At 48.8% G+C, this 24,419-nt stretch overlaps 1 protein-coding gene across 1 annotated transcript in view; it reads left to right on the top strand.

Annotated features, from left to right (window-relative positions):
• CCDC60 (coiled-coil domain containing 60) overlaps positions 1-23,304 on the top strand; it is a gene marked incomplete at both ends in the record, with an annotated part of 102,927 nt that extends 79,623 nt beyond the window's left edge. Inside the window, 9 exons of the mRNA XM_080649957.1 lie at positions 7,185-7,275; positions 10,034-10,265; positions 10,778-10,862; positions 14,048-14,119; positions 17,154-17,216; positions 17,863-17,985; positions 19,893-20,024; positions 21,635-21,824; positions 23,203-23,304. Coding sequence (XP_080506083.1) covers positions 7,185-7,275; positions 10,034-10,265; positions 10,778-10,862; positions 14,048-14,119; positions 17,154-17,216; positions 17,863-17,985; positions 19,893-20,024; positions 21,635-21,824; positions 23,203-23,304 — 1,090 coding nt within the window. The remainder of the gene's footprint in view (positions 1-7,184; positions 7,276-10,033; positions 10,266-10,777; positions 10,863-14,047; positions 14,120-17,153; positions 17,217-17,862; positions 17,986-19,892; positions 20,025-21,634; positions 21,825-23,202) is intronic.
• Positions 23,305-24,419: the final 1,115 nt, after the last annotated feature.

The following is a 24,419-nucleotide window of genomic DNA, read 5'->3' as shown; positions in this document are numbered from 1 at the left end:
GAGTGGCCGGGTGGGGCAGGACACCTGCTATGAGAGGGAGGGTGGGGGGTGGAGGGGCGCGAGCCGAAGGGATCTACAGGAGTGGCATTCCAGCCGCAGCGAAGACAAAGGTGGCAGACTCTGGCCGGAGCCTGCAGCAAAGATGAAGAAGGCAGACTCTGGCTGGAGTCTGCCGGCCAGAGCAAAGGCTTGGGTCCCAGGTGCCGGAGGAAAACCAATGCTGGAAGCCAAGGGAAGGAAGGCCTATTGCACGAATCTCTTTGTGCAACAGGCCTCTAGTATATATTAAAAGGCTAATATGCAAATCGACTGAACAGTAGAACAACCGGTGGCTATGATGCACACTGACCACCAGGGGGCAGACGCTCAACACAGGAGCTGCCTCCTGGTGGTCAGTGCGCTCCCACAGGGGAAGCGCTGCTCAGCCAGAAGCTGGCAAGCGCAGCGGTGGGGGCAGGAGCCTCTCCCACCTCCACAGCAGTGCTAAGGATGTCCATCATTCAAACATCCTCTGAGGGCTCCTGGACTGCAAGAGGGCGCAGGCTGGCTGAAGAACCCCCACCCCAGTGCACAGTTTTTGTGCACTGGGCCTCTAGTGTGTGTGCGTGTGCGCGCGTGTGTGTGCACGGGTGTGTGCGTGTGTGTGTGTGTGTGTGTGTGTGTGCGCGCGTGTGTGTACATACATTTCTCCACTTAGACCCAAGGGATGGCTGTTCTGGCCCTGGTCCCTGGAGCAGCTGGGTTTGCTCAGGCACAAGCTCCAGCACATATTGTCTAGGCCAAGAAAAGTGTTGGGTGTGTCCCCACCAGCAGGGTGGGCTCATGCCAAAGCCAGAGGCCACTGCTGCAGGAACTGCCCTGCACACAGGCAGAACAAAGGACAGGCAGGCATGGAAAGCACTGGGCCTTTAAGGAGAGTCATGCTCCCTGCAAGAATGGAGCAAAAAAGGAATCCTGACTTGGGGAATTGGATGTGCTGTGTGAAATCCAAGGCTGAGTTAAATAAAACAATTCCCCCTGGTGCGGCCATGGGCAAACTACGGCCCGCGGGCCGGATCCGGCCCATTCGGCTGTTCTATCCGGCCCGCGGAGCCGAAAGAGTGGAGGGTTCTCTTGCCTCCCCTCCGCTCCTTTACTTTGAATTTATATTAGTTCACACAAACACTCCATCCATGCTGTTGTTCCGGCCCTCCGGTCCAGTTTAAGAACCCATTGTGGCCCTCGAGTCAAAAAGTTTGCCCACCCCTGCCCTGGTGGGAACTCCACACCCCTCCTGAATAAGTTTAAACCAATCAAAGGAGTAAAGACGGTCCTTTCTGTCTTCTTGGCCCCAATTCTGCATTGGCCCCAGTCTTTTTTTTTTTATTTAATATATTTTATTGATTTTTTCCAGAGAAGAAGGGAGAGGTATAGAGAGTCAGAAACATCGATGAGAGAGAAACATCGATCAGCTGCCTCCCACACACTCCCCACTGGGGATGTGCCTGCAATCAAGAATCAAACCCTGGACCCCCCAGTCAGCAGGCCAACGCTCCACCCACTGAGCCAAACCAGCTAGGGCTGGCCCCAGTCTTCTTGGCCCCAGTCTTCTCTTCCAAAGTTCTGAATGTCAATTAACCCCTTCCCCCTGAGGGTATTTACCACCCATCTCCCCACCCCATCCTCAGATCCCCACCCCACCCCACACCCCCTCATCTCTTGCACCAGAGCCCCGATAAACTAACCTCGGGTGCAACAAGAAATACAAACCATGCATCTATTGATAGACCAGTGACTCCAATGGATTCCCTGTTCTCGGTTGGGATAAATTTAAAACTGTCATTTCCTTTGATGTGGTGGTTTATACCACCCACCCCCCTTTTTTAAGCAGCAGAAATCCTTTTTTAAAAGAAATGGAAACCCCAAGAATGTAAAGCAAATTTTTCAAAATGGAGCTTCTAATGAAACGGATACTTGGGGGTCTGGGAGACCTGGGCCTCCTCCCACTCCCACCAAGGTACCCTAGTTATTTCCAAAATATCTTGTGGCTCATGGAATTTGTTTGAAAATCACAGCCTTGAAACAAGTCCCACAATATTTTCTTTAAACAAAACTGCTAAAGTAATAAATAAATATAATTTATTCCTATTAAACTTTTTCCAAAAATTCGGAAGTATATAAAATATGAAAGCCTTTATCCCTCCCTCCAATCCTCAATTCATTTTCCTCCTTAGAGGAAATTCCTCCTGAAGGTCTGAGGTGAGTCCTTCTAATGTCTTCCCCTGATAAACATATACAGAAATGCATTTTTCACAGAACTGGGATCATATTACACATTGCTTTCTACGTGACTCCCCCCGCCCCCACCTTTTACAACATCTTATGGACATCTTTCCATGATGGTATCTACAAAGTTTTCACATTTTTAAAATATATATTTTTTTATTGACTTCAGAGAGGAAGGCAGAGGGAGAGAGAGATAGAAACATCAGTGATGAGAGAGAATCATGGATGGGCTGCCTCCTGCACGCCCCCTACTGGGGATCGAGTCCACAACCTGGGCATGTGCCCTGACCTGGAATGGAACCGTGACCTCCTGGTTCATAGGTCAATGCTCAACCACTGAACCACACCAGCCGGGCCAAAGTTTTCACATTTTTAGAGACTTCCCACATTCCTTTAAGAGGATACTTGTATCTACGGTACAAATGGGCCATAATTTAGATACCCATTTCTCCATTGATGGCTCTCAAATTTTTGCATTTCAAATAGGGCTGCACGGAGCATCCTCATGCACACACTTTAAACCCTGTTGGCAGTATTTCTGTTGGCTAGATTCTGAGAAATCGAATTTCCAGGTCAAAGCAACATCTAATTTTTTTCACAGTTGACTGCTTAGATTCTAAGAAAAGGGCCCTTGGCCAATGGACTTCTAATAGCATTTCATCTCCCCAAGCAAGCTTCCAGCAGCAACATTTTGCCTCTGACAGCTGAGCGCCCGTTCTCCCAAATTGAGGTGAGAACACAATGCAGAATTGGGGCCAAGAAGACAGAAAGAACCGTCTTTCTCTGCTTTGATTGGCTTTAGGAATGTGCCCAGACTGTGACCAAAAGAACTGCTACCTGTGGTCACATTGAGAGGTTATGCAGGTTCTACTAAGACTTCTGTGGGCAGAACCTCAGCCACACCTGACTGCAGAGATTCCCAGAGGAGGCCAGAGTACTGGCTGGGGTTTGTGTTTTTAGTGATCTACTTGCTCCTGGCGGTGATTTCAGTTTGGGGTCAGTGTATGCAGGTAAAGGGTTAATTACCAGCTCTCCCAGCGGGAGAAGCCATGACTACAGTCAGGCCACGTCCTGGTGGAAATGGTCCTGCTACGTCTGCATCCAGGCTAAGCAGCATGATGTCACAGAACTCGCAGCTGGGAAGAGGTGCACGCTCAGAGCTTGTGAGCCCGTGTGGGCCAGTTCCAGCACGACGCTGCCTGAGATGGATTTTTTTTAATTTAGCAAATCAGTGGAGGGGGGTGGGGAAAGGGGCTAAGTTCCCTAGAAAGTGCCAGAAAGTATCTTTTTCGTTACAAGAAAGGCAGAGGGTATCTTTCTTCTCTTTAACACTTAATCCCTACTTGTGATGTTTCATCCTATGTCATAATGAGAATTTCCCCAAATCTTCAATTGCATGTTTTAAAGCCTAGATGGATTAGAGGGATAAAGTTCAGGACTTTGGCATCAGACAGGCCTGGATGAGCCCAGGCCCTGCCAGGTAGTGTGACCTTGGGCAAGTCCCTTAACATGTCTGGGCCTCTGTTTCTTCATCTACCAAACGGGTTCCTGACCTAGAAGAGTTGTCGTAAGGATTAAGAGAACGCACATAGAGCATTTAGTCCAATGTCTGGGAACACAATGAGTGCTCCCTGTAGGACAGCTACTCAAGATTAAAATCCCTGTTTAAGGAGCAGTTAGCTCCATTGAGACTTAAGGCTAGAAAAGAAATAAAACTTTAAGTGTTTTCCAGACTGTCGCTCTTACAAAAAGACAATGTAACAACACACACAATAGCAATTGTTACACTGAAGTGGTTTTCTGTTGTTAGGTGCCCCCGCCCCTGAAAAGCCTTGTTTCCCTCAAACCTGCTGTTTTCAGGCACCACTGGAAGAAGAGACAACATCTCTGCCCTCTGGATTCTGTTCGGGGGGGGGGGGGGGGGGGGGCACGGGTAAACATGTAATAATCAAGGTACTTGGGGATAGTCAGTGCCATGAGGAAACGGAGAGGGTGATGTGAAGTGACGACGGGGTGGGCGGGAAACACTCACTCAGGAGGTGACACTTGAGTGAACTCTGCATGGCTCTAATCGCATTCCTCCAGTCCTTTACCCAAGTGGCATCTCTACAGGAGTGGGGGGCACGGCAGGGTGATGAGCATGCACCCCTCACTCAGGAGGCAGGACAGGGCGGCCTGGGCGGTGATCCCAGAGCTTTGGCCTCTTCCTGGTGCAAAATCAGCCGTTACCTCCACTCTACATCTGGGTCATGGGCACACGACGCCTCCTAAACCAGACACAGCCTTCCCGCTCAGAGAAGAAGGTGAAACGTGGTTCAGAAAGAGAGTGAAGTATCAGAAAAATTACTCTGGTTGCCACTGTGGACAGACATCTTCAAGTGAACGTTAGGAACGAATGTGCTGGAAAGAGATGGGACAGTGCTCGGTGCCCTCACCCCTGGATTCCCAGCAAATAGGGTCTCCCAGAAAGTGTCAGCAGGTGGAAATTATGGTCCAGAAATCATAGCCACCTCTCCCCAGTGGATCTGCCTTGGTATCTCATTCCCCACCCCACAACCCCTCCTCCAAGCCACAGGAAGATCGCTGTTGAAAAGGGGATATTGCTCTTAATATTTAACTGTATTCAATTCTCTGTACAAGGAACTTCACCAAGTTCTTAGCAAGCATCTTCACCACATAGCTAATACCACCCCATTTTACAGATGAGGAAACTGAGGCTCAGAGAGGCTCAATAACTTATACAAACACACATCTAGGAAGCAGTGGGTGCAGCCAGTCCGCCCGATTCTTAAACCACCAAGATATACCACTTTCCTGGTTCTGACACTCGGAGAGACTTGCCTGAGGCCACAGACAGTAAATCAGGGACATCAATTAGGCATGCAGGGTTAAGCTGCCATAATGAACAACCCCAAAATCTCGGTGGCGTCACACAACACAAGTTTATTCCTTGCTCACCCTACATGTCATCAACATGGGGCTCTCTGCTCATTAGAGTTGCTCAAAGGCCCAGGCTGGTAGGAGCTCCATCTCAATACAAGTTTCCGCCATCCATACAGCAGAAAAGGGGCTTCCCCTCGAGGCCCAGCACCCTAAGTGCCACATGTCACTTTCATGCAAAGCAAGTCACGGTGCGACACCTGACTTCTAGGAGCCCGAAGACCTGGGACTATCTGGTGAACCCCATAATGATCAATCCACCAAGCTACCGGAAGGGACACCAATTGCTTTGCCCTTTTCCGGAAGGTGTGTAGTCAGCCCACTGTGGACGACAAAGCTCGGACGGTTCATTTCTTTTCCTCCCCCTATTGATCTTCCCTTTTGATTTATTTGCTTCTGAAAATGAAACAGAGAGACTGATTCTGTCTAACCAGGCCCTTTCTCCATCAGTGGCTTTGCGAGAGCAGGCACAGGGCTTTAAGCTCTCTGGGGAGCTAGCTGCAGGTTAGCTCATTTAACCCGCTGCCTGAAGTTGCAATAGATTTCGGGTCGTCTTGGAAGTCGGTGTTAACGGAAAACCTCCCATCTTCCCCAATCGGCCTGAATATTTAAAATTTTGAAAGCTTGGCTTGGACCAGATTTAATTTTAAAAGGTGAAGGGGTTGCTTTTGAACTTCAAGAAGGCTAGAGGCACAGCAGGGGCTGTGTTAGCAAAGGGAAAAGGCAAAAAGCTCTGTGGAAAGAAATGCTCCAAAGAGGAAGCTAACGCTTCTAGTTGGTGAGCCTTAAATCAGATTTCAGCAGTGCCAGGAGTTGGAATACTGTTTATAGGACTGAAGCACTGCTGCTCCTTTCTCTGGCTGGATTTTAAATATTCCCTAATTTGATTACTCGGGGGAGAGGCAGGCAAAACCACGTTAAATGAGCTTTACTGTTAATTATTCAGAGGGCTTTTTATTGTGTAATCAAACATAAAGTCTTAGAAAAAGCTGGAGGCACAGTCTCACCCCCTCCCCAGCTGACTTCCACCTTGGTGTCTGGGCACACTTCATGCATCGTAGCCATGAGCTGGCAGGTGCCCAGCCAAGTTCTGCCAGTGAGGAGTGCACGCGCCCCCCTTTGGGCTGGTGAAGGCCTTTGGTTCTCTCCCCATGCCATGAGAAGCCAGTCTTAAGTAAGGTTGGTCTTGATCACCTTTTGCCTCCTATATCTGAGCATCTCCCCCCACCACTGGCACTCTGCAGCCCCTGATAACTCTAGAACCCGTCAGTGCCTCTCCCCATCAAACTGGTCTGACCATCTCATTCCCTCAAGGCCCTCGTCTACGCCAGGCGACAGCCAGCCAAATGACTGAAAGGATCCCAGCCATCTAAAGTCCTTCCTGCAGAGAAAAGGGGAATAAAGAAAGAGATGGGTGGATGGATGGATGGATGGATGGATGGATGGACTGGATGAATGGAATGGATGGATTGGATAATTGGAATGGATTGGATGGATGAATGGATGGATTCGATGGATGGATTGGGTGAAATGGATTGGATGGACTGAATGGATGGATTGGAAGGAGGGAGGGAGGGAGAGAGAGAAGGAGGGAGGGAGGGATTGAATGGACAGGATGGAATGGATTAGATGGACTGATTGGAGGGAGGGATGGATGGATTGAATGGACTGGATGGAATGGACTAGATGAACTGGATGGATGGATTGGATGGATTAGATGAATGGGATGGATTGGATGGATTGGGTGGATGGATAGAGTAAGCAGTAGTCTCCCTAACCTTGATTTTCACTAGCAAGACCCAGTTATGGAGAACTGTCCCTCCCACTTCTTCACAAGTACAGGATGGGGGGGGGGGGGCGTTAATAACTAAGACCAGCCACCGTTCATCATCTGTTTATTGCATTTCTTAAAATGACTCATAATAAACTGAGACTCTGGAAGTGGAAAACTCACTGACCTGTTTCTGTTTCTCACTTAGGGACCCAGGTGGAAGCAAGAGCACAATAAAAAAAATCACTAAGGACAAGTCCATGGGACAGCGGTGGGAGCACTTCCTCTCGGCACCCAAGGTAACGCACAGCGCGTGCGACTCTGCCATCTGGGGACCAGCCCCAAGTTGTGCGGGATGCACTCTCTCCAGTCTCTCTCACTGGGCTTCCTTTTCGAGCTCGTTCTCTGCGTGAGGGAAAGTCAGAACCACATTCTCTTAGATAGCCATCTGGAGGTTATAGGAGAAATGACATTTGGCTGGACACCATATCACAGAGACGGGGAGGGGTGGCCACGGTGCTGCTCAATAGGATGTCACCAGAAGGAAATGGACTCACTCAATAATAGCCATCTCTCTCTCTCTCTCTCTCTCTCTCTCTCTCTCTCTCTCTCTCTCTCACACACACACAGAAAATAAGTGAATGATTCAACAGACAGGGCTTTCTATAAACTAGAACATGTGTTTATTAAGGAAATATCAAGAAGTCTATTCTTTTCACCAAAAACTATTCTTAAACCAAAAATCTTCCAAATTCATCCACTCAACAAAGCACCAAAATAATAATAATGACAGATGATATTAGGTATGTAAAGGTCGTGGAGAGAGCATACAACTAGAGTGTTTGCTGAACCTTTCCTTTTACCTGCGAAATGGGTATGATGCTCATCCCTGCCTCCTTCACGTTAGTAAAGGGTCCCAGGAAACAATACACACACTCACCTTGAAAATGTTCACGTGCTGCCCTGGCTGATATGGATAGAGCCTGGAGGGTCTCAGGTTCAATTCCGGTCAAAGGCTCATGCCAGGTTGTGGACTCGATCTTCAGTGGGGGGCATGCAGGAGGCAGCCAGTCAATGATTCTCTCTCATGATGGATGTTTCTATCTCTCTCTCCCTCTCCCTTCCTCTCTGAAATCAATAAAAAAAAATTTTTTTTAATGTTCAAGTGCTGAGCATTATTGTGGCTATGCAACTTTCAGAAGCTACTTTTTAACATCATTGCAATGGACCAGGTTCTGTGCTAAGGAAGCTGGTCTGTCCTCTTACTAATCCCATGAGGCACTATTCTGATTCCAGATGGAAGAGGAGAAAACAGGGGCTCAGAGAGGTTAAGTGACTTGCATGAGGTCACACAGCTGGGTAATGGCAGAGCCAAAAGTTAATCCTAGCCTGCTTATTAACCACTGTTTATGAAGCTCTGAGTCTCTGAACACATGTTCTCCACGGTATCATGATTATAATTGGCCCTCATAAAGAGTCTCGACATTTTCTTGCTCTTTCATCAGGGTGTTCATAGCTCTGAGAAGTCAGAATGCTGGTTTTTATCACAGAAAGTTGCTATGGAGATGGCGTGTGCATCTGTCTCCAGAGTTGCACAGAAAAAGCAGCAGGAGCCACAAACCTTTAAAAAATATCCTTCGGGAACATACACAAGGGAAATCAGAGGAGAGGATGAATCACCCCATGTGAACTCACACAAAATTGAATTCCCCGGGGCAAGTCTGTGGGTCAAGCTCTGGGCCACAACATGGTCCACTCTGGGGGTGGGGGCGGACAAAATTAGGAATCAGGAGACCTCGCTCCGCCACGGGGACTCAGTTCGCTGTGTGGCAGTGGACTCGTCCTTTCATCTCTCCTGACCCCGGTTTCTCCACCTGTATGCTGAGCACTGTGCAAGAGAGGCTCTAGGCAACTCCCTCAGCAAGACAGATTCTGCTATCTGTGTAGACTTAATGGTGCCAAGGCATGTGCGCAAGAGCCTGGCAAACTAAGTAAATAAAGCCCATCGGGCTGAGTAAGCCCTGGTGGGGTGGGGTCTGTGGCAAACAGGAGTCCTCTGGCCCAGCGTCAGGAAGAACCTCCGCTCCCCATTAGCTCATTTTGCCGTGTGAGGATGGGAGCCAAGGGCTTAACAATTTTGAGAGACCAATAGTCTCAGTTTCTATTTAAAAATCTCCCCAGTTTGTAAAATCTTGGGCAGCTAAACATGTCTCCCCATGAGCCATCAGTGTGGAACCCCTGCTTCTCAGGAAGTATAAGGAATCACTGGAGCCCCTACTGAGGTGTGACACAGCAGCTGGTTAACACAGCTCTTGAGTGAAATACAAAACAACAAAGAAGCACTGGGGTTAAAGTCAATTCAGAGAGAATCAGCGCGATGAGGGGCAAGGAAGATGCTGAGCCTGCCTGTCACATTCCCCCACTCTCAGTTAATCAGGAGTGTCAGCCCTTCACTTTGGATTTCCTGATTGGGATTATTAATTGAATTTTAATTAATGGCAACTTCAGAAGCACAAAATGAAATCCTACCCAAGGAAGATATGAAAAGCTCTTCTCAGAGCATCCCAGTCAGAGCATCCCAGTCCCTCCTCTTTGTTTTACAGATGAGGAAACTGAGGCAAGGCCAAGTGACTTGCTCAAGGTCCCCCTGAAGTCCCCTGGCTGAGTCCAGTGCTCACTGCACAACCCCAGGCTGCCCCAGGACACAATCTGTCTAGCCTTCAAAAATGACCTTGATCTAAAGCACCTGGTTTCTAGAGTCGGGAACTCACGTTGTGCCAGGGGAAACAGCAAGAGGCGTTATCCTTGAGCTTGAACATCCTCTCTCCCAGGGTGGCAGGGAGTAGAGGGGCTTTCTGTCAGGCTAGCAAGCTCTTGACCAATGTCAGGACAAAGAGGACACTGTATCAAGCTCCTAATTTATCCAAGGAGGGAACCTGCCCTGACCGGGAATCCAGCCATGACCTCCTGGTTCATGGGTCAACGCTCAACCACTGAGTCACACAGGCCAAGCCTGCCTTCTTTCTAAAATACCTCTTTCTTCTCTCTTTCCTTCAGACCAAGAAATTCAAAACTCCTACACAGCGCGCCACGAGTCGCAAACCAAGCCGGCGAGGCTCGGTACTCAGCCTGTCTCGGGCCAGTGCAGGGTCATCTCCCCTGAGCAGCATGATCTCCATGAACCCTGGCTCGGATGAGCCCCCGAGCGTGACTGTCCAGGCAGCAGGCAACAAGGACATCGAGGACACGGAATCATCTTCCACCAGGCCAGACGAGGATCTCCACATCAGTAAGTCCTGCCTGGGGTCTAACCAGGCTGCCCTGACGCTTTGCCTTGAAGCCAGATAGCAAGACCTCCTCCTGCTCCACTTCTGCCCCGACTCAATTAAGAGAGAAACAGGGGTTCCATAGGCCTGTTCGATCCCCTGGAATCCCTCTGCTTTACTCCAGTGGAGATCAGAAATATACCCTCTAACCTGGGCTACTCTGATCTATTTCTCCTTGAGAGACAGCCGATGGTCATCAATTTCTCTGTTTATAATGTTAACAATATATTTCATTTAGCCCAGTTTATACAAAACATTATTGTTTAAACCTGTAATCAGAAAGCCGTGTCTAAAGCACCACACATCACTTAGTTCCCAAACTCTGTGCGCCACCTCTTCTGCACCCGCTCCAATCCCTCTGCAGCTCCCCAACCCTGAGAAGCAGAGGCGAAATCAGGCTGCGGGCTGGGCCCTGTCCTGCACAGTCTGGTCTCAAGAGAGCCCTCCAGACAGTGAGCTCTCATGTTCCTGCCAGGTCTGCAGAAGCTCCTGGAGATGGTTCGGGAGGAAGCCCGGAGGACGATCATGATGGATAGCGAGGTGCAAAAAAAAGCACCCAGGTATGTTCTCGCGACCCCTGGGGCAAGTAAAGGGTATCAGGATAAGAACGGCAATATTCACAATAGCAGCTCCCAGTTACTGAGCCTTTTCTCTGCGCCAGCACTGAGCGGTGTGCTTTTCTCATGTGTATCATCTCCCCACGTTCTTACAAGCACCCTACAAGGCAGGTACTATTATCTTCATTTTACAAACAAGGAAATGCGGCTCAGAGAGGCGAAGGAACCTGCTGGAGGTCGCCCAGCGAATGAATGTAAGACCACGATGTGATTCCAGATCTTTCTGATTCCAGAAACCTTTCTCTATAAGGTTATCCGTTCATTCTGTTAGTGAATATTTAAGAAAGTGAATGGGCTATGTGCTAATTACAGAGGGAAGGGTTCCGGCAGGAAAGCTCCGACCTGTGAGAGTAAATAACATGGGTACCTGATCTCGTCTGGAATGGTGATCAGGGAAGGTCCCTCCAAGAAGAAACATTAAGCTGAGATTTTTGAATGGAGCATGAAAAGGAGCTAGCCAGGCAAAGTTGGGGAGGGGCAAGGGAGAACATTATAGGCAACACATATACATATGAGAACCTGGTCAAGGGACCATGGCACCTTCGAAGAACTGAGATGCAGCACAAATGGATGGGAAGAGGCATGAGTCTATCTGGGACCTTGGAGGCCACCTCACTGAGTCTCATGTCTATCCCAGGAGTCACAGGAATCCTTTGAAGTTTCAAGCCGGCGACTAATGGCATTGGCTCAGAGGGTCAGACTTGAACCTAACGTCTTCCTTCCCGTGGGAAGCATTGTCCACAGAGCTTCTGGCCTCTGAAAGCCTCGGAGATCACATGGGCTAGAGCTGGAGTTCCCTTCCCAAGTGTAGATCCTCCCAATAAGGAAATTACTTGCTGAAAGTAAATGAGGTACCAGGAGGGGTTCATCATCGCCTTCAGCCTACTGAGATGCCGGCTATGACTTATTGGTTATTGCTGTCACCGTAATTACAGTTCACCAAGCACTTTCACCTCCGCTTGCAATGATGAATTTCCCCGCTGCTGCCTCAGTTCGCATCAGGGCTTGGAGGTGTGGCCCTCACAGGCACTCAGAGACAGCATTGGCCCCCAAGGCCCTGCTTGCCTGCCTGATTCCTCAGCATTAAAGAGAGACAATCATGATGACAGTCGGCTCTACAAGGCCCCTCCCCGCTTTGTAAGAACTCCTGGTGTGAACACTGGCTTGGAGTCGACTGCATGGGTGCAAACCCTGAGGCTCTGGAACAAGTCCCTCAGCCTTTCTCCATTTCCTCGTCTAATAAAATGAGATCAGGCAGCACCAAAGCATTGGCCTTGGGACCAAACAGATGAAGGTTCATCTCCATCCTCATCATTTCACTGCCGTGTGATGTTGAGCACGTTGCTTCACCACTCTGAGCCTGATTCCCATTCTGCAAAATGAGGCTCACTGACAACCTATCCCAAAGGGCTGCAGTAAGAATTCAACGATCTCAGCCTGTTAAAGTATCACTATTACTGTTATGGACGTAACGTCTGCTCCAATGAGTCATTTTTATGCATTTCATGAGACATAATGCATTTCACATACTAGCATGTGCCTGGCATGCTGCAAGCATGCAACAAGTGGCAGTGATGGTCGTGGTGGTGGTGATGGCCATGACTTTTATTTCACACACATAGTGTCCCACAGTCCTCACTGCACCTTGACGAGACACACTTATTAAGCATAACCATCGCTCCGTCTCACAGACATAGAAGAATGGTGGTGAGTGACTTGCATAGGTCGCCAAAGACAAAAACCAGGCAAGAATCTGGTCCGCACAAAACTCACCACGCGGCCTCTGTGTCTGCTTTGATGACAAAATAGCCATGGCTGCAAAATGTCCCATCCTCCTCATTCCTCGGGGAGGAAAATCTCCCCATCTCTCCGGAGGCCGCAGGCAGTGAGGGCTTCTCCTCACTCTAGAATCAGGATTCCCTTCTCACTTTAGACACCAAATTGGCTCCCATCGAGGCGGACATGGAATCCTAGGGTTCCAACCTACCCAGGCCCCAGCCTCAAGGCCGGAGCGCCCTCTGTCGTCTGTCTTTAGTCCATTTGGGCCGCTATCACAGAATGCCATGCACTGGGTGGTTCATAAACAACAGACCTTTCTATCTCACAGTCTGGAGGCTGGAAAGCCAAGATCGAGGTGCGGGCAGATCTGGTGTCCGGTAAGGGCTCTCTGCCGCACAGACCGTGTCCTCTCACTGTGACCTCACATGGCAGTGGGACAAGCTAGCTCCCTAGGGTCTCTTATGAAGGACACTGTCCCATTCATGAGGGCTCCACCTCATGATCTAATCACTTCCCAAAGGCCCTGCCTCCTAACCATCACCTTGGGGGGCTAAGATTTCAATGTATGAATTGGGAGGGCAAGAAGACTCAAACATTCAGATCATAACATCGTCTAGGAAGACGGCCTTTTCTTAAATCCCTCTAGATGTATTTTCCAAAAGTCCCCAAAGATCCCCAAAGGTCCCCAAAGAATCAGCTGGGATGTTTGTGAAAAATGCAAATTTCTGGTCTTCACCCCAGACCCACTGGATCAGAATCTCCAGAAGAAAATGTATTTTTTAAATGTTTTTATTTATTTCAGGAAGAGGTAGAGAGAGACAGAAACATCAATGATGAGAGAGAATCATTAATCAGCTGCCTCCTGCATGCCCCCTACTGGGTATTGAGCCCACAATCCAGGCATGTGCCCTGACCAGGAATTGAACCATGACCTTCTGGTTCATAGGTCGACACTCAACCACTGAGCCATGCTGGCTGTGTGGAAACCATGTTTTTTAATAAGCATTTCTGGTGGGCATTACATCACAGTATGCTGAGAAACTCTCAGGTTTCAAAATGTGCTCCCTGTACATATGTATCAGAAGTGTGGGTACGTGTGTGCATGTGTGCATATGTGTTTTTAAATGCAGCTTCCGGGGTAGGGCCCCACTCCAGGCCTAATATATGCAAATCCCGGGAGCATGGCCCAGGAATCCGTATTCTCGGCAGTCTCTCCAGGTGATTCCTGTGCCCGGTAGTCTAAGGAGCCCTGCTCTAGAAAGAGAACCCTTTGTGCCCCCACAGACAATGACCGCCTCAGGAGCACCGTAGGTCTGGTACCTTACTAAGAGATTCTTCTTGCTCTGCAGTATCTCATCAATGTTGAAACAAACCAAGAGCGATTCTGCCTATAAAGACATGCAGATCACCCTCAAATCCAGGTAGGAAGGCTTGGGGCCCACAGCAGGTCGGTCAGGAGGCACCCCTCAGTTACAAGGGCCGTTGTACAGCGGATCCTCACCAGACCATGGAATGGGGAGTAGGGAGGGTCAGATTTTTTTTTTAACATATTTTTATTGATTTTTTACAGAGAGGAAGGGAGAGGGATAGAGAGCTAGAAACATCGATGAGAGAGAAACATCGATCAGCTGCCTCCTGCACACCTCCCACTGGGGATGTGCCCGCAACCAAGGTACATGCCCTTGACCGGAATCGAACCCGGGACCCTTTAGTCCGCAGGCCGACGCTCTATCCACTGAGCCAAACCGGTTTCGGCAGGAAGGGAAGGATTTTTTCTTCTTCACTAGAAATAAGCCCCTTAATTCCCGGGCCCGGGTGAGTACCCAGGCATTTCTCCCCACCAACCGCATACTAAGCAGCCACACGGTTCGCAGCCTCCGGTACAGAGGGATGCAGTAGGGAGGGTGTGTTACAGAGCTAGTCCTTCCCTCTTTATCAGGTGAGTTACAGTGGGGGAGGGGATATCTGCCCCCATCTCATCCATTCATCTCAAGAATATTCATTGAACCCACTCTGGGCCAGGAGCTGTGCTGGGTTTTGGGGGGATTCCGCAGCAAATAAGACAACTGCAGTCTGCCCTCATGAATCTCATGGTCTGGACTGTGGTCACCACTTTTCTGTGCTGTAAACAGTTGGAGGAAGCCTATGGATCCTTTCCCATGCAACGATAAATCACCGAGGTTTACGAAGCAATCTATAGTGAGACCGTAGGTGGACTATGATGTTACAGCTGCATCTGGGATGTAGTAAATCTGTGAGCTTCTGCAGCAAATGCACCATGTGACAAGGCTCAGCGGCCGCTCTAGGAATGACCGTAATTTTGGATTAGTGTTGAGGGTAAATGATTTTTCAAAACAGCTCCCACAATTGCCATATGACGTGCAAATGCCTGTGATTTCCATTCCTGTGCACGGCTAGGTAAAATAAAGATATGACTTTTTTTCCATTGCATTTATGGACTCCTTGAATCTTGTCCATGGTTATGAATCGCTGGTCCCATTTGATAAATGGGACAGTCATGCATTTATCAAATAACCCCCCCGAGTCAGCCCTGTAATCATGACTATGGCTGAATGTTGAGCACCAGGGTCTTAGCCAAGATGGACTTTGACATTTAAGTCAAGATCGGAACTATACAAGCATGTTAAACTTGCGGCTGGTAGACCACATGGCCTCATTTAAATGAGGCATGCGCCCGTCAGCCTGAGTTTGACATGCCTGAGTGGCTGGGAAAGGTGGGGATAGTGTTCCAAGCAGAGGAAATAGCATGTGCAAAGGGCCTGAGACAGGGAGCAACTTAAAGGCATTGAGCAAAGACCAGGATGGCTGAAACTCAATGAGAGACAAGGGAAAGGAGACGGAGGCAGGCAAAAGGATCTTCTGTTGCTTGTATTTCTTTTTTTTAAAATATATTTTATTGATTTTTTACATAGAGGAAGGGAGAGGGATAGAGAGTTAGAAACATCGATGAGAGAGAAACATCGATCAGCTGCCTCCTGCACACTCCCCACTGGGCATGTGCCCACAACCAAGGTACATGCCCTTGACCAGAATCAAACCCAGGACCCTTCAGTCCGCAGGCCAACACTCCATCCACTGAGCCAAACCGGTCAGGGCTGTTGCTTGTATTTCTGTGTGTATGTGTGTGTGTGTTTATCACAGCTAATAACACTCCTAGAAAAGAAGAAAGTCATCTACAAGAGGAAGGTCACAGCCAACACATTTCCCCAAATAATTTTCATCTGTAGGGTTGAGGCAGCTGGTGGCCCAATACAGGGCCTTCTGGGTATTATTACTGGGGCTCTGCCTTAGTTGAGCTGGAGCATTTGCTCCACCACCTGCCAGGCCTAAGACCTCTAGGTCCAGTCCCAGGAGCCTCTGGGAAAAGCAGAAAAGGCCAGGACCTTCCCTACAGAGAGGGGTCTGGGAGAACACCAGGCCTGCCTCCTTAAAGGAGTCCCGGAGGTCACAAGGCCAAAAGGAAAGGATTAGTCACATATCACAGGGATATGAAAAATTCTTACCCTCTACCACACAGATAGAGCAGGCAAGTCCATTTTTGAGGCATTTGGAATAAACAAAGGGAGACAGGGTGAGAGAGAAGGTGCTAGACCCTGGTGCTGAAGGCCTGGGTCACCAAAGGAGGACCTGGGAGAAGGCACAGAGGAGGGATGGGCTTGAGAAAGGGAGCTTCTCCCACTCCCCAGGAGCCCCAGCCAAGCAAAGTCACAGGAAGACACAGCCACTGAAGGAATTAAATCAGCCCCCATGTAAGAAAGGGACAAATGGTATGAGGAGCTGATTGGGTACAGATGAGGGAACTGGCATCCAGAGCGAGTTCCTGGCCCACAGACAAGCGCTGGGCTCTGGACCCAGTTCTGTCTGCCTCCAAAGTCAAGTGAAGAGGATATTCAGTTCAAGGGTCCAATTTAAAGACGAGAATCCTTAAATGAAGAGGCAGTCTGGGGTCAGGAACACCCAGGACGAGGAGGACTCAACCATCCCTTCACCAAGTCTGCCCTCGGCCCCAGGTTAAGAGCTCATGGGTATAGACAGGAGGACAGAAGGGTCCACAATGAACTTATCCTTCAGTTAGAGACCCATTTTATTCAAAAGAACCTGGGATCCAGAAAATATGTCATCCTGCCACTAGGCAGAGACAGAAGGTCAAGGTTGGACCAGGGGAGTCAGAGCAAGCAGAACCTGCTGTAGACCACGAAACACTGTAGGGGTTTAGTAGGGAGAGAAGAAACAAGGACGCTTCAGGCAGGGTATGGGATGAGCAAAGGCAAAGAGGTGAGGAAAACACACACTGAGTTCTATAACCTGTGTCTTGATTGGAACCACTCCCTGACCTGAATCCTGGAGGCCAGCAGGCGTCAAGGGGACCCCGAGACTTCCCTTTGTGTAAAAAGCAGGCTCCAGGCAACTTGAAAGCATCGCTCTGTATTTCAGTGACAGGTCCAGCAGTACAAGTGGAGAAACCCACAGCCAACCAATCCAGAAGAGGTCTAAAAGGTAAGCTAGGTGAGCAAGAGGGATTGTGGCGAACACACCCTCTATCTTCCCAGGGAAATAACCCAGTGTAGACCAGGCCCCCTGAAGCCATAGACACTGCTGAAGGACCAGGGGCTCCCAGGGCAAGGCGCTCAAGGTCAAGATGCTGAGCAATAACACAAGCAATTCGTCCTCTGTGCCAGGCCCTGGGAAAAGCATCCCATAATCACTATCTTGCTTATTCCTCAAAAGCAATCCTACGAGATGGCAACATTATCCCATACTACAGAGAAACAGACAGACACTCGGCCAATGAAATGTCCTGCCCAACCCACACAGCAGAGAAGCGTGGCACTGAGTTTGAACCTGGATCTCCCAGCTCCAAATTCCACCTTCATCTCAAGGCCTTTAACATTTGCTGGGCTCAGCTGGCCAGATGCCTCACTGTGGGCTCATTTCATAAGGCCGCACCACCAGCCCGATATGGTCGGGAAGATGTGTCCTTCCTACATCCACGGTGATGCTGGGGAGGCTCCAGGGGAGGGAGGAGAGCCCAGGTGGGTACCTGGAATCCCCACAGCAAAGCACTGTGGGGCCCAGAGAGGCCAGCCTCATGGGTCTGTCTTTTGGGCCTGATCCCCCAAACCCCTCTTGTCTGTGTCCACAGCCGCACCTACCATGACCTCATCCACTGCAAGACGAGTGTGTGTACCACCATGAGGGCCAAGTTCTACAGCGTGGCCCAGGAGGCCGGCTTCTGTCTGCAGGACAAGATGGAAATCCTCATGAAGTAAGAATACATGTAGATGCACTCACTCAAAGGACATTCATCCGACACCTACTATGTGCCCACACGATGCCGTGTGCTGGTACTGAGGCTACAGCTGGGTACAGGAAGGATGTGTTCTCTGCCCTCAGAGAGGTTATCATCTCCCCTGGGAAATATGGGCAGAAACAAACTAACTGAATTAATAAACATATAGGTACAAATTACAGTCATTGCTATACAGGAAAAGAACAAGTGCTTTGAGAGAAGGAGAAACCATGGGGACCTAATTTAAGTCAGGTAATCCAGGAAGGATAAGGAAGAGCTGGTGGGGTGGTGAGAGGGCAGATGGACATTCCAGGCAGCAGGAAGGTACATACAAAGTCCTAAGGCTGAAAGGGACATAGAAAGTGTGAAGAGGACAGAGAAGTGGCAGGTGACAGCTGCATCATGCACAGCCAGCCATAAATGTCATAATTAAAACCTGGAACTGATTTTAAAAGCACCAGGAGGCCACTGGAAACTTTTTTATTCTGACAACCCAATAAGTGCCTCCCATCCCAGCCTACTCCTTGACTGCCATGACCATATCCTCCAATGAACTTGTCCATTCAACCAAGGTCGCATGATGACCCTTTGCCCTCTCAGCCTGGATGGACTGGCTGCTATGAGCCACGGGATTAGAGGTGATTAGTCCCTGCCTTCTGGGAGCCCCCAGTCTAATGAGGGAGACAGAAAAGTAAACAGGCAATTACCACACAGAGTGATGAGGGCCAACAGGGAAGTGAGCGGGGCCTAAGGGAACACGGGAAGAGGGTGTCCTTCCCAACCTGCAACAGCAATGGGCAAGGTCGTCCTGTGGGAAACAATATTTTCATCTTAATAAAGTCAGGAAATATTTCCAGGGCACTTACTGTGTAGCAGTCATGGTGTAAGAGCCTTGTGTGTATTTATCACTGAGTCCTCACAACAATCCTATGGGGTGGGTACTATTATTAGACCCATTTTATAGATGAGAAAAGTGGGCTCAGAGATGTCTCTTGTCAAAGGTCACCCAGGTGTTAAGCAGTAAAGGTGGCATTCAAACCCAGAGAGACACACAGGAAAAGGAGGAAGGTAGGGAGTTCCAGGGAAAAGAACAGCAGTCCCAGAGGCCAGAAGGGCCCCAGAGGGTCGGGAACTACCAGTAGCCAGGTGGGGCTGGGACTTGGTTGTGGTTGCTTACAAGGTCATCAGAGAAAAACAGAGGCCAGATCATAAAAGGCCTTACCAGCCCAGCTGTGGAGGTTGAACTTTATCTCAGACTTTGATCATGAGCCAAAGCATAAAATTATGGGAGAGAAGAGATGGGAAGGATAGGGATAAAGCTGGAAAATGTTGTCGATTCAAGAGCCTCAGAGGTCAAGTTACTCAGAGGGCTTTATTCTGAGTAAAATGGGAAGCTATCGAAATGCATATAAGGTGAATGGCATGGTTATATTTATAAAGTCTCTTTGGAGAGAGAGGACATGTGCACAAAATGATAAGGGGAGCGGAGAAGAGAGGAAACCGCATGAGTTAAACGCCCACTGTGTGACTGGCAGGCACCAAGTTCAGCACTTTCCACACATTGTATTATGTAATCCTCACCTCTGAGAGCTAGGACCCATTATTATCCTTCATTTTACAGATGAGAAAGCTGTGCAAATACAATCAAAAGTAGGGAGAGAATGAAGGCTGATTTTTTAAAAAAAATTACTGACTGTAGCAAGAAAATAGCACTTCAGGACCTTGGAGAGAGGTGTATCCTCTTGTAGCCAAAGCCAGATAGTAAATTAAATAGTGGCTGGGAGGGTTAAGAAGAACCTCGTGCAGGAAAAAGGCAGCTAGGATGGTTAAAGGAGGCAGGGGTCTGACTCTTCTTCCTCTTTCTCACACAACCTGTGATGCAGGCGCCAGGAAGAGAGAGGTCTCCAGAAGTTCCATTCTTTTGTCCTCGTCTCGAATTTTCAAAAGGACGTAGCAAAAATGAGACATAAAGTCTCCATGGTAAAAGGAGACGCAGAAGAAATTGCAGACCACTGGTAAATACCCTGAGAGCCAGATAAGACGGTCCCTGAAGGGGGTAAAGGAAGGGCTGCTGTTACAAAATCACATTTGATCCCATTAGCTCTTGCAACGTGGAGAGGCATCACTCCAAAGCTGCCCTTGGCCAGCAACAGGGCCCCCCAAACAGGCTATCTCCAGAGCAGTCAGGCAAGAACCTTCAGTTTCTGAAGCACAGACCATTCAACCAGCTCTGCTCTCCACATTTATCTTCTATTTGCTTCAGACTTGCAAATAGGGACCAGCTCACCAGCCCCTGTGGGAGCAGCAGATGAGGCAAACCAACCTGAAAATGTCCACAGAGTCAGAGGTCTACGGGGTGATCACTGTATTCCTCAAATAACTTAACCCCTTCCCCAGACAGAGCCAGGCAGACATGTCCTAGGAACACTGTGCCCAGGGGTGATAATAAGTATAACAAAAAGCAACAGGAATTGAGTGATTATTGGATGGCAGACACCACCCTGAGCAATTTTCATATGTTATCTATTGTATTCCCCACAAAAACCCTGAAGGGTGCCTCTCAATCCGCACTTTACGAACAAGGAAGTGCTACCATTTAAACCCCTGCCTGACCCCAGTCTCTATGCTCATCTGCAACACAGCATTGGAGTCGGATGAACTGTAATTTTATGAACCTAATCCTGGCAGGGTGAGTAAATCAAGCTCTAAGAGTAAGATGAGAAAGTCTAAAAATGTACCCAGAATCCCTTCCATGATTTTAATAGTGTAGAACTGAAGCTTACAAAGAGACATAAATATATATAAATATATATCATAAAATATAAAACAGTACTTACGAGGAGCCCAAAATGTATGGAGATCAATTTCTTCTTCAAATTTTTCCACAATGGATACATATATATCAGGGCAGGGGACTTTTTAAAGAGATGCCACCGCCGCCTTCTTTTAAAAAGAGACCCTCTTAAACCCCATCACACCTGAACCCTCTCAGGGCTAGAATCCACCTTGTTCCCACCATGGATTAGCAAACTGCCCTCACACTCTGTAGTAGCATCAGAAAGGTTCACAAAACCCACTGAAATACATACAGCTGTGGCCCAAGCTTCCTCATACAGAGACATGGGAAATGCACACCCTTCCTTCCTCTTTACCCCCCTCCCCATCTTCCTCCCCCTCCCCTCCCTACCCCTCTCCATCCTCCTCCTCCTCCAGCTGGTGTGTGAGAGCCTCCTCCACTCTGGGGACTCCCCCCAAGAAGTGTCCATGTCCTCCCCAGCCTGATTAACTCTCAAAAATGACACTTCAGAACCTCAGTCACCTTTCCTTCCTTTCAAGCTTTTCGTGCTGCTTGCTAGAAAAATAATAAATGCATCTCTTTAAAGTATATCCCTAATTTGTTTTTCTAATGAGATGCAAATCGTGCTCCAGCTTTTACTGCCCTTAAAAATTAAAGACGTGCCTGATCTGCAGGCCGCTTGCATTGAGGGTGGAGGAAAGTCCCCCAGATAAAGACTGATGCTGCCCTGGAGGCATCGCATGAGAGGCAGAGAGAGATGGAGGACCTGAGGTGCCAGCCCCACCTCCCGGCAGCTTCCTAACTGGCCCTCTCTTCTTGAAACCCGAGGTACTTTGATCTTCTGTCCAAACTCCCTGAAGATCTGAAGAATTTCCGCCCCGCCAAAAAGATCCTGGCAAAACTGCAGAAGTTCGGGGAAAACCTGGACCTGAGAATCAGGCCCCACGTCCTCCTGAAAGTGCTACAGGATCTGAGGACCTGGGAACTGTGCTCCCCAGACGTCGCTGTGGCTGTCGAGGTAACTGCCACATCCTTTCCCCTCACCATGCCCCCGAGGCCCTCATCCCACCACCTCTCAACACCCAGGCACCTTGTAAGTGCTGGGAACATAACGTAAAAGACAAAGATCTCTGCCTTCTGGGAGCTTATCATCTAATAGAAGAGGGACTGTCACATGACCTTGGTTGTTCAACTCCAGGGAACATTATGTTCTTTGTAAATGGTGCCCTCCTCCCCTCCCCGAAACTGGAGGCCTTGGAGAGACAGAAATAAACGGACAAGGGCATAAAATAACTGGCGATCATAACAAGGAGTCCTTTAGATCTGTCTACTAAAACTGTGGTCCATGGACCAACAGCATGGACCTCGCCTGGGTGCTTCTTAGCAATGCAGAATCTTAGGCACCAAGCCACATCTGCCAACTCAGAGTCTGCATTTCAGTGAGTCCCCGGGTGATTTTTATGCACAATAGAGTTTGAGGAGCACTCGTTCAAGGTCAAGGTAGAGGGGACCTACCTTAGCCAGAGCAACTGGGTAAGGTGAGTTTTAAGCCAAGGCCTGAATGCTGGAAAGACAGCACTATGAAGAGAAGGGGGACAGCAGGTCAGGCAGAGGGAAGAGCAGCTGTGAAGGCCCCAGCGCAGAACTTGAACTATTGGAGGAACTTGCAGGCAGTCAGTGGGGGTGAAGGCAAGCAAGCAAGGAGCCCTTTCAGGAAAGGCTCTAGCTGGCTAGTCCAAAACGAACTCCAGGGCAACTGTCCAACGTCCACTTGCCAGTTAAGGTGTCTACCTTTAACCTGCCAGTTATGGGGCCAACTCTGAATGGGCAAGAGGAGGGGGGATATGGAGGCTCCCCCCATTCTCTGAGGTGAGTGCATGGCCCCAGCTAGTGATACTCAGCATGTTCCTCTCCCAGTGAGAACATCACAGAACTTCCAATAACCTGGATGTGGGTGTCTTAACCTAGAGTCTATTTGAAACTACAGTCTGTGTCTTAACCCTTTCCTAGCAGCAAGCCCACAGCTGTCATCAATTCTCAAAGGGGTTTATGAACCAAAGTAAGTTTAAGGACACATTACTTTTTAAAAAAGATATTAAGGAGTAGAAAAGAAAGAAAAGTGCAGACAGCTGAGTTTTCCTGATCTCCCTAAATTTCTCTGGTTCAATAGAAAAGGCTCAAAATGAGCCTGCTGACCCAGGACACTGGAGAGGGATCTTTTTCTAGAAGGAACCACCCCAGCGCGATGCTGCAGGCATTCTGAATGTCTGAATGGTTGGAGGCATTCTGGGAACACCACCCGCGATCACAAATATTTCAGGATCTTGTGGGGAGGGGAGGGCAAGGGATCTAGCTTGCAGACCAAATCTGAGGCTGCAACTGTATTTGCCCTGCAGTTTGTGCGAGAACACATTATCCATATGCCTCAAGAGGATTATATCAACTGGCTGCAGACCCGGATCAACGTCCCCATCCGGCCCCAGACTGCCCGGACGTAGTCTGGGCCAGGCCGGCCAGCTGTCCTCGTGGAGGGGGGCTAGTGGACACTGTGCTCCTGCTTCCTGCCTGTTCTCATGGATACTCGTGATATAGCAGGACCACCTGGAGACTGAGTTCTGGCAAAGTAGAAACTCCCCTTACCCTCACACCCCAGTCCAACCTTCCAGTCTCTGTTCATCACTGACTCAGCCTGACTCTACCACTCCCTTCCAGATCCCTGCACTGTATTCCAGATAATAAAATTGAGCTGAATGTTTGATGTCTGGCTGGGAAAGAGTTGGAGCTGTGGAATCTGGGTGTGGTATTCAGAGACTAACAATGACAACAGTTACCACTTACTGAGCTTTTGTTATTCAATGGGCTCAGTGCTGGGTGATATTATGGCCTCACAATATCATTTACAATCATGTTCAGCTGCCTCTGCATTCCCTCCCTACCCCTACGGACCCCCAGCCCTCAGTGTATGAGACAAGGAGTCACAAAAGCTATCTTGCTTTTGGAATCATTCCCAAGGGATAGCTCTAATGGCGGGCTTCCTGGCACCATATTAACTTCAATTTGCACAGCAATCCACAGTTGGCAAATTAGATAATACTCCAGCAGCATCATATGCAAGGCTCAGAACATCCCTCTAAGGTAGGCTTTGTTATCATCGCCATTTCACAAGTAAGGATACCAAAACTTACCATCATTTGCCAACAGTCACACAGCCAGTAAGTGGCAGAGCCAAGTCTAGAATGGGGGTCTGTCTAGCACAGGAGATATGCTGAAATCACAGGACTTACTCCACCCTCCTGCTTGCCACTTTCCAAGACTATTTCTCAGAGCTGCAGCACCACCTAGTGGTTTAAGTTAGTATTATGCTTCCATCATGCTTGCCTGCAAAATATAACCTTCTACTGAAAAGGAAGGCAGCAAGCATTACCAGCAGCAACAAGACCTACTTTGGTTGAGCAAGGAATATTTATTCAAACAAAGGCCCTTTTACTACTAAAGTAGATTAGGGACTAGGGGGAGGCACTACATCACCTCCCACCTCCCAGCCTCAAAGAAGAGCCGAAGAGAGAAATACTTATTTTAGAGGCTTTTGTCTTGGGACTCAAATTGGTCATCT

This window comes from Plecotus auritus (assembly GCF_963455305.1).
Source record: "Plecotus auritus genome assembly, chromosome: 13".
Classification (NCBI taxonomy): domain Eukaryota; kingdom Metazoa; phylum Chordata; class Mammalia; order Chiroptera; family Vespertilionidae; genus Plecotus; species Plecotus auritus.
This window is presented reverse-complemented; position numbering and strand designations above follow the sequence as displayed.